The 13,477-nt window shown below is 40.6% G+C and overlaps 1 protein-coding gene across 1 annotated transcript; it reads right to left on the bottom strand.

Moving 5' to 3' along the window:
* Window positions 1-335: 335 nt before the first annotated feature.
* LOC107300577 (inactive ubiquitin carboxyl-terminal hydrolase 54) lies at window positions 336-13,021 on the bottom strand (the record flags this gene model as incomplete). The annotated part of the gene is given in 3 exon segments (XM_015829891.1): window positions 336-470; window positions 4,277-4,369; window positions 12,653-13,021. Coding segments are annotated over 3 exon segments (375 nt in total), but the record flags the coding sequence as incomplete, so codon positions are not given.
* Between the last annotated feature and the right edge of the window lie 456 nt (window positions 13,022-13,477).

The following is a 13,477-nucleotide window of genomic DNA, read 5'->3' as shown; positions in this document are numbered from 1 at the left end:
ATTATTATTATTATTATTATTATTATTATTATTATTATTATTATTTTGTCGCTTGCTGCCTATCTCGCCATGGGGCTACTGTAGGTAGCTCACAACCAAATCCCCACAAATAAATAAAAAGGACGATTAAACAAAATGAAAGTAAAGCAACCAAGGAAAAAAAACAAAGAAAAAGAGAACAAGGAATAAAGTAAAAAAAAAACCAACATGCTTGCTTTTTGGTGGGAGGAGCTTCACTATTTATTGCTTCTTCAAACAGTACAGATTTTACTAACTTAGCAAAATGAGAAATTCTTTTTCAGGATTCATCAATGTTCCACCACTTTCATACTCACAAAGCATTCCGCAGCATCATCCATAATGCCTAGCTGGAAACGCTGCTCATCCTGAAACGTCTTTGCGAGAGCACTACGAAGAGCATCAGAAGGTAACACTTTATCATTGCTGCACTGGAACTGGTTAAAGATACCCTAGATGGATAAAAACACAGAAATGTTAAAGTGCTCAAATTATTTTTACCCATACTGACAAAGAACCAAAAATAAGTATGCTTGCCAAATTGTTAACATATTCTTGCTATTCTGGGAGGATGGAGAATAGCTATTTATTGTCTATGTAAGATCCCTTGAGATACTTACGCTAATACTTAGCTGTTTTATTAAGGCTAAATATATACAATTCTTTTAATTCCTTCCCAGGATACTGTTTCTAATCCTATGAAAATGCCATTGCCCTTCTTTATTCTAGTTTTTCTAGTCCTTTAATTATGTTATGCAGAACAGGCCAACAAGAACTAGACTTCTCATAATTTGGAATCTATACTTCAAGTGCCTCCATTTGCACTTGTCTTTTTTGCAGTCAGACCATATTTGGTAATATATATAATTCATTCTACTTTTTTAACGGGTCAGTAGTCCTTGAAATGCATTTCTGTCTTTTAGGGTGTTACAACATTGCACCCAATTTACTATTATTTGCAAATTTAAATATTTTTTTAAAAAGAAAAATACTTGTTATTTGCAGGGGAGGGGCATGTCACAAGCAGCATTGTTATCTTTGGTATTTTCCAAATTTTTGAAACACCAAGGCCAAAAGATTCGCCATTACTGATCTACACATACACATAACCCCTTTGTTTCCAAGCAATCACCTACATCTTTCAGCTGTTTTTGACCTTTTGGACAAACACATTTTGTTTTCCCACTTTTGGGAGAATAATATTAAAAAAGCAATTTCTATTCCAAATGTGTGCCAGATCCCCTGGTTTTTGACTCCCTGAAGTGTAAAGTCCTTAGTTTATAGCCTGATTATTTAATGGTTGTACTACTATACCAGCTTGTGGTTGCGCTTCCGTTTCCATTCTTGCTTAAAATAAAACAATGTTTTCAACATTCCCTTTTTTTTTTCCAAATTTCTCTTCTAATGCACTAGCTTCCAATATAATCACATTATTAATTCAGCCTTGACTTGAAGCTTCAGACCTTCTGTGCAGGCATTTGTGCAGGTCTTTATGATTTATGTATTCCTTATTTGTCTGGATGGGTAACTGAGTTTGTCAGCCAGGAACTATTGGCTAATTTATTCCATGCTAATTTATGTAGCATTTTGTTTTCAGATTGTTAGATACCTAGTGTAGATTTTTATGAAATGGACTGACTTTGATGCTTTCATGAGTATCTAAATTAATCTGTCAATCATGACACATGTAGAAAAGGGATGGGGCTTATATCACTCTACCTACCACAATACTGCTTTTATTAATCTGATCTCTTTTTACTCATCCATAGACACTGCTGCCCCCTCCCTCCATATACTTCATATTATTTTGTAAAGGTCTTAAGTAAAGAGTCAAGACAATACTATCATAATTATATATCAGTAGTATTTTTATTTGGCTTTTTTTCTCAAGAAAATTACTTTATCAACACAGATTGCTGATAGCAACACTGATAGATGACAGCTATTAGGATTTAAGTAACATAAAGAAATAGAAGAATTTATGAGGCTTTGGGCCAAAGGGAAGCCTATTTATTAATTCAGTAACCCAAATTACTAAGGAGTATTTCATACAATTATGTTCCATAAGTGGAAAATACAATTCAAGTTTGTATGTAGCTAGTATTTTTGACTGAAGCATGTAATGATTGAATGTAGCTAATATTTTTAATGATTGAGGCATGTAATGACTGTATGTAGCTAGTATTTTTAATGGTTGAAGCTAATCAGAAATGGAGTGTAGGAGGGAAGAAATCGCAAAGTATGCCTTTTCTAGTTCTTATATTGTAAAATAGCTACGAACTTTGGCAATATCCATGTATATGTAAATAGATAATTTAGATTGCACATGTGATTTTTTTTTCACCAGAACCGAACCAGTATTTTTTGACCTCTGTCAGTCCAAACACTAAGAACCTCATCTTTCCTCTCAGCAAGCACACTTTCAAACACTTTCAAAATTAATTCTTTCAGCTTTTGTCATATGAAAATCCTGTAAGACAGAGACGCTATTAGAATCGACAAATGAAGGCTCCATTCTTCTCTAGCCACAACAAAACATCCCCTGTCCTACATCCTGGCACCACAGTCCCTAAAAGCAAACAAATTCTTTGTGACTTGTTTTGTTCCACAGGCAAATTTCCCCCTACCCGTTCTCTAAGCACAAATAAACAAGCTCCCAATTAAAAAAAAAAATCATTCATCAGTCTGGTTAAAAAAATGCAAGGACTATGGCAGGGGTAGGCAACCTTGGCTCTTTTATGACTCATGGACTTCAACTCCCAGAATTCCTGAGCCAGCATGAGGGAACTATGGCCCCCTCATGACTCGTGGACTTCAACTCCCAGAATTCCTGAGCCAGCATGGCTCAGCTTGGAAACCTCTCCCTTTCCCCTCAGCATGGCTGGCTCAGGAATTCTGGGAGTTGAAGTCCACAAGTCATAAAAGAGCCAAGGTTGCCTACCCCTGGACTATGCTCTACATATGTCAACATGGGAACAGATAAAAAAAACTTATTATGAGCTCCTAAGTCATTAAGAGAGCACTGACTTAAATAAAGGAGGAACCATTCACGATTGTGTTTATTGGCCAAGTTATAACTCAGATGATAGCTGTAATGCAAGCATATTTTATTTAAATAACAAACAGGTATTACAGGTCCTGGACTGAAACTAGCATTTTGTATACCGATGCCTCATATGGGTACATCCATATAAGTAAAATGAGTTAATCATCGCAGAATGTAAGATTAATATGGAGCAATAAGATATTCAAAATATAAATAACCCATTCACATATAAGAACTGCAACTTTATATATTGATTAATAGCAAGGGGAGTGGGGGATTGAAGAAGAAAATATTTCCCTGTCTTTTTTCCCTTCTGGATTCTCAGGTTTTGTTCATAATTCAAAAGCAAGTTACAAAAATATAACACAATAACTCTCTTAAATTAACAACTGCCTTTAATTGTCAGCTGCCATAAACTACTTGAAAGACTAAGGAATCATTTTCGCTCGTTTTCTCAGAAAACTCTAAGAGTTAAACAAAAACCTCCTTTTAATAAACAGTTATTTCAACAGTGTATGAAAGATATATATTCATATATTTTCTTAGCTTTCAACAAAATCGTTCTTTATATTACTAATAAAATATATAGTTAATCACATACTCTAAAGTCTGTACTAGGCACTTATCTCCAGCTTTTAGGATTACAAGGGGAAAGAGCACTGCTGGATAAAAGCAAAGCTGCATTTACTGCATCCAGTTTATTTCCACATAAATTACACTTGGAATCCGAGGTTTGGTCAGGACCTTCCAGTCATATAGTCTTTATAGCAACCTGGACAAATGGCTAATTAGAAGGAGAGAAGAACTAATGAGAGAAGATCCAATCTTGAAGCAAGGGGGAATGTCCCGATTGTGACAACTGTTAAACTGTGGAACACCCTGTCTCATGAACTAGTATCACCAGAAGTTTTCAAGAAAAGGTTGGTCAGCCATGTGCAGGTATTCTTCAACTTATGACTGCAACAATATTGGAGCAGATGCAGTGTAGCCTGTAAGGCACCTTTGGCTGTTGTAAATAGTCACATCCCATAGTCATGTGGTTGAATTTCAGGCACTTGGCCACCTATTTTGCATTTACAACCTGCATTTTGCATTTACAAATCACAATAATGCGATCACCATTTGCAATCTTTTCTGCCACTTTCCCCAGGAAATCAATGGAGGGAGGTGTGTTGGAGGAATTCATCCCATTGAATTCATTTTATCACTTACTTTGAGGGCACAAAATATACAGGAATCTCCCATGCATTTATGGGTTGTAAGTTGTCGAAAACTGCGTCGAAAAATATCAAGATGCCAGAGAACCTAGAAAGCAAAGCATTATTGTTTTTAATCAATTTTCTTCAGAATATTTTAGGCAAGAAAACTGGTTTTAATAACATCTGAGAGTATAAAGCATAACTACAATTGAAAGCATTCGGTACATACATTCTAAGTAATCCGTTGATAAGGAAAATATTTCCATGTAAAGTGATAGTTTTATAATCCTTATTGTGGATATATAGAAAATCAGAAAATCCATTTATTTAAATGTTACCATTTAAACATAAAAGGTTTTTTTTTTAAAAAAAGTGAGAAATAGTGCAATGTATTAATATGAATGCAACGCAAGGGACGGAAGAGAGGCGAGGTGAGGAGGAGACAGCAATGATACAGGCAACAGTCCTTCCCCTTCATACAGGACAGAAATATTCATAAGAGGGGGAACTGGACTGGAAAGGGATAGAAAGAGAGGCAATTCTACCTATATAAAATACCAAAGTAGTAAGGACCAAGGTAGCTGGATTAGTAAGAACAGAAAAAAAAAGATGTAAAGGGGAAAATTTGTAGGGGATGGAGATGACATAAAAGGGGAACCTGAACTGGGAATGGTGGAAAGAGGGAGAAAAATTATCTCTTATTTTATGAGTAGGAACTGACTTGAGTGGGAAGAATTAAGAAAAACCGAATCAAGGCAGTAAGAATCATGGCAGAAAAAACAGAATTTGCTTGGATGGGCATCATAGCAATGGTATCAATAATGAGGAAGACTGCTCATCCATATGCTATATACAATGATGCTTAAAGATCTGTGGACCTGTTTGAATTTTCAATATTTGTGCGTAAATATGACCTAAAATGTGATCTATTCGAAGATACTTTGGCCACGTACAAATATGTAGCTTTGGATCATTTCCCTCAATCAATAAACCAGCAAGTATAATGTTTATGTCTCATATAATTTGGTTCTCGTTATCTAGCTTTAGGATTTATGAAAAAAAACATAGAAAATTCAAAAGGAATTACAAACATTTAAGCACCACTGTAATTATTCCTTCAACCAGTATATACTCAGCATTTATTCAGTAAATGCTGCTGCACTTTAACAATAAATTGGCATGCCTTTGCAATAAGGAAGTAACACCAAGGGTAAAAGTAAGAGCCAGTTTGGTATAGTGTCTAAGGCAGGGGTCCTCAACCCCTGGTCCGTGGACCGGCACCGAGTCACGGCATGCCAGAAACCGGTCCACGCAAACAAGCAAAGCCCCATCAGTGGGATGCAGGCAGTACATGAAACCACGCCTCCTTTGGTCCGTAAAAAAACCTCTCTGGTGCTCAAAAGGTTGGGGACCTCTGGTTTAAGGCATTAGGCTAGAAATTGGGAGACCTTGAATTCTAACCCTGCCTTACGCACAAAGCCAGCTTGGAGATCTGGGGCCAGTCACTGTATCTCAGCCCTAGGGAACAAGCAATGGCAATCATTTCTGAAAAACCTTGCCAAGAAAACAGCAGGGGCTTGTGCAGGCAGTCTCTGAGAATCACTCCCAATCTAAATTCTACAAAATCTGAACTTAGTAGACAATTTCCCTTTTCTGCTCATTGATGCCTTTATCACATTAATTAGATCATTTATTTTTAAATTCACAAATAGATTATCTGATATACGGACACATCAGATAAATTAAAATAAAATCATATACACTGATTTACACAGCATTTCTTTGAACCAACTTCCTAGGAATTTATCATCGCTGGTAAGGATTGTCACATTTAGAGTTACATAAAGACTTTTGAACCGATGATTGCCATCAAGATTACAGCTCTCATCTTACAGCCACTGAGATTTAAACTGGGTCCTTTTCATATCGAAAGTCAGCAAAAAACAAACAAAAAACACCAATCTCCTGACAGATCTTAGTTCCACTCTGTAGTTTTAGACAATGTCTCAGCTAAATTAGAGTTCTTGGTCATGGATGAAACCTCACACACAATTGTTGCCCACTGGAATGAAAGAATGGCAGGCCACCACATTCATCCATTTCCTCAAGGCTTTAAACTTTTAAGTTACTTCTTCCTGCCTTTCCAAATTGAGAGATACTTTGTGAGTCACTACAGTTTGGGGCAGCTGAAATAGATTTACGTAACAGTTACTTCTTGCTTTAGAACTGGTATTTCGAACCTTGACAATCTCAGACACTGCATCATCTTCTTTATTTTCTTTTCTTTTCCCCTCCAAGGCTGAAAGCATTAAATGTTTCTTCCTCTTCCGTGATCCACTTTCTATTTCCACTTCTCCTCCTCACTTCAAAATTCTCCACTCCTTCTTCCTGACTGGCCACGATAAAGAAGTTATTTACTTTATTTCTATACCCACCCTCAAACTGTTCAGAAGGGGCAGTTTCTGTATCTCTTTTGTTAATCATTAAAATTGACTCTTTCCCTCCCTAAAACAAGTCCCCTTCTTCTGAGTGTTGATAGGTGCAGAAATCTAATTGTGCTGCCAGTCTAATAGCTTAGGCTGTCAGGCTTCTTTAAGGAGACACGATCCCTGAACAGCATTTGCTCTCTCCCAAAAATATCCAGGCCTTCCCATTAATGAAATATTCCAGTCTACCCCTTCTGTGCCATGAAGCTCTCCCCCCACACACACAAGATTTGATGGAGCAAAAGAGGAGAATTTCCAAGATCAGGAAAGAACAGTGGAAAACTGTTCTTTGCTGTTGTAGGGAATGATAATAATTAAACATAGTAATATTTCATGGTAGTCCTTGACATGTGGCAGTTACTTATAAAGTTGAAGGAAACTATATTTCAAGGTCCCCGTGGGGAAAGGCTGGGTTGCAAAAAAAAATCAAATTTTGTTTGTACATCAAATTTATATAGCCACCCATCTCATATGAAATGACTCCGGCTGGATACAACAAGACTACTAGAGGACTACAAGTAAAAAGTTAACAATGGAGCCACCTCAAAATCTCACTAGCTCCCTGAGACCCCAGTTCTGATGACAAAACCAGGCATGTCTTGACAGACTTCCAGAAATGTGAATTGTCAATGTCAACGTGAATGTCGAAATGTGAATTTCACCAAACCCGATTAGACTATCTTGGCTACAGAATTTCCAACGAGGGTATTGAAATGGATCCAGCCAAAGTGAAAGCTATAATCGAATGGCAGCCCCCAAAGACTCGCAAACAGCTCCAGAGCTTTCTGGGTTTTGCCAACTTTTATCGTCAATTTATCCCCACTTTGCCGAGATTGCCCTACCCCTTACAGAACTACTCAAAACAGGCAAAGGAGGAGGAAAGCCATGACCGGGCCAACCACTAGCATGGACAATGGGCTGTCAAACAGCTTTTAAGAATTTAAAGAGAGGATGGATACGAGCTTATATTCCATAAGGAGGGTGCTATGGAGAGAAGACATCCCTCTTCACGTCTGCTAAGTGGAATTTTCTAACAGGTGGGACCTGCAGCATACCTCTTCTACCACATGTGAGAGGATAGGCAGATGTCCTTCAGATAACCCAGGCCCATGCCAAATGATTTGTTGGTCAGACACTTGGCATAGCAACTAAATACAACAGAACAAACCAAAAAGTCTTGACATCTATCCTAACACAGGGCCACCAGAATAAGATACATTTGAAATATTGTAAAGTGCCCAGCTATTATGGGAGAACTGCAACATGTAGAGTACAGTATATCCTTAAGAAAGGAGGGATGGACAATTGATTGTTGCAGAAGGGTGGGACAAAATTTTTGTAAGCATAAAATGGCAGTTGGAAGAGGATTGTAAAATAATATTTATTTCTGTTTACAAGATAAAGTATTAGCCTGCTTATTCTGCAAACTTTAAAAGTTAAATGAGAAAAAATGTGGCTACCCGACCTTGGTCTATGTGAGCTTTATATATATAAAGTAATATATGTGAGCTCTGCTCTCCAACCAGAAAGAGATGGGATGGAATAGGCATGTCCAGCGGTCCACATCACGTGCCCCCCACTTTGTATGCTGTCGGTGCCACCACAGCGCTGCTGCTGAAGGGCCGGCTCAGTATTTACAGTGGGCTATGCAGCCCCTGCTGCTGGACGCTGTTGGTCCCCGCACACTCACTACCTCCTGTGTGTTGCTCCTTAGGGACCAGGCTGGGTGGGGCCAGGGGCAGAGGTCAGTCTCTTGTCATCTCCGAGGCATCCCCGCAGGACAAATATCGGCCAATCGCGGGCCTTGTGTTTGACATGTATGGACTAGTCTCTTTGTCAACTCTACAAATGAGCATTGGCTACATCCATTTTCCTTCTTATTTTTCGGTTGCCACATAGAACAGAGAGAGGGGGGTTGTCCAGATGCTTCGCTAATCAAAATAATCTTTTGTTCCATGGGAACCGAGGTCATTGGCTGCTCCCAAGACTGCAGGCCCGGCGTTGCATAAAAAGCCCGCCAAGAAGATGTATTAGGGAATGTAGTTGTTTGCATAGTTTTAGAGATGGAATTTTTAAACTTTGTATTGGGGAATTGTTACGTGTTTCTCCAGACTTGGTTTCACTTTTGACATGCCGGTGCTTTGTAACTAATAAACATGTTCTTTGAGGAATTTGCACGCCTCAGAGTTCTGCTTTATTCGTCTCTGCCTGTTGGAACCATGACATTAAACCAAGTCTCATAAAATTTCATTTTCTCAGGGTGCTGGGCCCCGACCGCCTACCTTCTCACTTTTGGGAGAGTGGTAAAGACTCAGTGAAGACTCGAGATGGAGGAGAAAATTGAAACCGCTGCTAGACGCAATGGGACTCAGGCTGTCATAGCACAGGCTGGCGCTCCAGCCACTGAGGAGGCGTCACTGGCAGGGACCCAAGGCAAATTTGCATGCATGTCCAGCAGGCCCATTAGTGGTGTCACCTCACAGTTTCATTACCTGCAGCTCCCCAGAACATCAGTGAGCACCTCAAGCACCAACAAATTCACCATTGTCTAGAACAATGATGGCGAACCTTTTAGAGACTGAGTGCCCAAAAACCGCTCCAGCCCACCCCCGCTCCACCCCCTGGCCTGCCGCCCCACCCCAACCCCACCCACCCACAGGGCCACCCACTGCAGCAGATTGCCCGGGCAGCTGTGCCCTCCGCCTGCTCCCCGCAGCATCATCTGTGTGCGACGGGGCACGAGGGCGGAGTCTTGTCCCTGTTGCCTGGCTGCCATGTGTTTGGCTGCGCTGCTCCGTGCAGGCCGCACCCGGGGGCGACTCTCCTCTGGGGGGGCTCCTGGTGAGGAGGCTGCAGGGGGAGGAGGGGCTGGGGCGATGGCGCGCATGCCCACAGAGAGGGCTCTGAGTGCCGCCTCTGGCACACGTGCCATAGGTTCGCCATCACTGGTCTACAATGTCTGTCTTCTTCAGGGATGTGTGGATCAAGAGAGAGAAATAGAGATGTTGTCCAGTACACCTTGCTGTCAGACAGCCTTCCTACCAGGATTACTGAAACAGCCCTGAGAGCCCCTGGCTCTTAGCCCTGAGGACTTCAGTATTCACACTGAAAATGCTGCCTCTGATATGACTCTCAGGATCTCATTGCCTCCATGACAATTAGGGACAAAACTAAGTTAAAAGTTGGCCCAAATCATAAAGCTATGTTGTATTTGGTGCAGTTTTTAAGGTCGATTCGAGTATGGAGAACATACTAATTTCAGCTCTGTCAGGAGGCTTCGTGGTATCCGAAGCAGAACATCCAGATTCAGCCAGAGTTTCATTCCATACAGCATTAACCTTGCGAACGCTCAAGTTTTTGATGTGTGCCACAGTATAAAAATGACAATAAAGGTTATCTTATCTTATCTTATCTTATATCTGAAGACCAACATCAAAGTATTTCTCTGCCAGTTTGGGTGATTTTATAGGAAAATGATATGTAGGTATCATGAATTTGGAAGTAAGCTGAACTATACTTTTGATCCTTCTTGGGTACTAAATGCTAACTCATGTTAAGAAGAGTTCCCTGAAATAGGAATCAGTTAAATATACACTTCAATCTGGCAATGGAAGGAAATAAATATGTTTTTTCCTGTGTGACTCTCACTGAAAAGCATATATTTAAGCTTTCATACCAGCAGATGGCTTTTACTTCCTATCCAAAACATAAATAGATTATTAGACTGTTTTGCCATTTTTTCAGATAAAAACTGCTCACATGTGTTTGAATTTGTACTCTATATTTCCTATATCTCAGTGATGGCGAACCTTTTAGAGACCGAGTGCCCAAACTGCAACCCAAAACCCACTTATGCATCATTGGGTGCCGAGTGGGTGCGGCCATTGGCTGGGTGTGGCCCATTGGCTGGGCGTGGCTGCAGTGGAAAAAAGTTCAATCAATCAATTTCAACTTTGCAAGATCTTTTTTTTTCCCGCAAGAAGTTGAAATTGACTGGTTGATTGAACCTTTTTTTTTTTGCACACGGTGGCAGAGGCCTAAAGCAAAAATGTTTTATAAAACCCAGCTGAAGGCCTAGGACTGGGGCGACGGCGCATGTGCCCACAGAGAGGGCTCTTAGTGCCGCCTCTGGCACCCGTGCCATAGGTTTGTCACCACTGCTATATCTAATGAAATGAGAGACATTCTGTTTGGAATAGTGATCAAGGCATCAAACTAGAAGCCAGATGACTGTGAGTTCCAGTCCCACCTTAGGCACAAAGCCAGCTGAATAACCTTGGGGTAGTCACAATATCTCAGCCTTAGGAGACACGCAATGGCAAATCACTTCCAAAAAATCTTGCCAAGAAATTTCAGGTAGCTGCCAGGAGTAAGTACTGACTTGAAGGGGAAAAAAGTGAGAAGAGAGGAGAGGAGCTCTCACTTAGTCTAGCGGGATAATTTAGGCACATGAAGCAATTTGTTTGTGCTACAAAGATCCAGTTTGCAACTGCAGCTGCCAAAAGGCTTGGGTAAAACAACAGAGCCTGGGGTTTTTTTTGGGAAAGGGGAGGAGCAATGACATTATTTGATATCCAGGAAAGAGGAAGTTGGATCAAACAGTTTACCACTGACTAGCCATTATTGTGAGATATTTCTCAGAAAATTGAACCTAGGAAATGGGAATAGTCTTTTACTCTGAGACAACTGGCTTTTGGTTTTCCCAACTAAAAAAAACGGTTGCTGGAATTGCTGGAACATGGTCCCCAAGGGCCGCTGACGCGCTCCCTGCCGCCACCGACCATGCAAGCCCTTGCAATTGCTCCAGCCGAAGAAGCAAGCGGCTGGGAGGCCGCGGCGGCGCCTACCTCCTGTGCCCGTCAGCTGGCGACCCCCGGACCTGCGCCCGTCAGCTGGAATGTCAGGCAACGCTTTGGCCGGTGCGGAGGGCGAAGGGGAGGCCGCTGCAGCGCCGAACTCCTGCGCCCGTCAGCTGGCGACCCCCGGACCTGCGCCCGTCAGCTGGGAGGTCTGGAGACAGAGCCGGCTGGCGTGGAGGGCGATGAGGAAGCGGTGGTTCGGCGGGCGGGGTCCTGCCTGCACGCGAATGTCAGGCCCACCCGCCCCATCTGTAAAAGAAAAAGTCTTCCGCCAAAGCATAACGCCAGCAGTTCTGTGCCACAGAGGCTTGAGACACGGAGGCGCGGGACGCGGAGCGGTGGGAGGCGACAGGACGGGGGGAGGGGTTACCTGCATCCTGCCAGCCGAACTCTGGAAGCCTGCCTGAATACCCGTATTTTCCGGCGTATAAGACGACTGGACGTATAAGACGACCCCCAACTTTTGAGAAGATTTTCAGGGTTTAGAAAGTCGTCTTATACGCCGGAAAATACGGTATCTCTTTTATCCACCTGTCAGCCTTATTCACAAAGTTTTACATGGAACATTCATGTCTCTTATTATTTTCACATGCAAAGAAATTAAAAGAGGATTCCAATAACCTGTCAAGAATTCATTCAAATGAAGCACACACAGTTGTTATCTGTGCTTACTGTACTATTGTGGCAATAGCAAGAAAGCAGGAAAGCAATTTTGGTGTCTGATCCATTCTGAAAAATGGTCAACAGGAAAGGTAAAACTTAATACCAACCTTGTTATTTTAAAAATGATAGCAAAATATTCACACAAGGACTCAAATCCAAAATACTAAATATCTTACATCTATATTGAATGTATGTATGTTATATATACTATGTCAGAGAATCTGAAAACTAGATTAAGAGAAGCTAAGTTTATAACAGGGTCCAACAAAATTAGACTCCACGGCACTGAAGTATATATGCTTTTAAAACAGCATAGCATAGGAAACATTAGAAAGTTTTTTTATATAAAAGACAGGAACATTATTATTTCAGATTTCTTACCTGTAATGCACTATTCAGGAAGCAGCTATTTTGTCCTGGCTCGTTGCTGAGACCTTTACTTGGTGCTATAGATGTTGTATTTCGTGGAGTAAACATGCCTTGCACGCCGCCCTGTCCCACAGAAAAATAATTTCTCTTCCAAGACATGTTTCACATTTGGATTTAGAATATAAAACTGGTTCTATAGGTGTGCCTGTGGCTTAAAGATTCAAAATCAAAACTTAAGTTACACAATATAAAACTTCCTCCACATTCCTTAAGGGTATTTCATGAAGTGACACGAACGCTGTATTTCTTTTAAATCCAGAAATAATACTATAACAATAATATTGTTACAGTAGTAAGCTCTGACAGGAAAACATATTGGTATCTAAAAAAAAAAGGGGGGGGGAGGCAAACTAAATAAAATTATAGTTTTTCCAAGAATGATCATAATGAAGTCCTATATCTGGTCTAAAAAGTTTATTCGGAGAGTGAAACATATTCAAAAGCACTAAAAACCAGAAAAATAATCTTCTGTTCTTTTTGTAATCTCCGTAGACTAATAAGCAGGCAAAATGAAATAAGGAAAAAAAAACAACCTCTGGCAAGCAAAAACCTCTTGTCGTTTTCTTCCTGGAATATTGGTACAGGCAACTTCACTTTTTATAAGCAAAACAGAGATTCAATACTGTCTTAATTCCGGCAGAAATGATCTTCTTGAAGTTCCTGTAATTTCATCAGCAAGATTTGAGTGGTATCTTCTGTTCTTCCTTCTCTTGTTGAGTAGAATGTCTAGCTTTGGCAGAAAGTGAGAAAGAGAGAGAGAGAGAGAGAGGGAGGGGG

Source organism: Protobothrops mucrosquamatus, unplaced genomic scaffold, assembly GCF_001527695.2.
Source record: "Protobothrops mucrosquamatus isolate PMUCROS unplaced genomic scaffold, P.Mucros_1.0 scaffold7501, whole genome shotgun sequence".
Lineage (NCBI taxonomy): Eukaryota > Metazoa > Chordata > Lepidosauria > Squamata > Viperidae > Protobothrops > Protobothrops mucrosquamatus.
The sequence above is the reverse complement of the archived record's forward strand: the minus strand, read 5'-3'. Positions and strand labels throughout refer to the sequence as shown.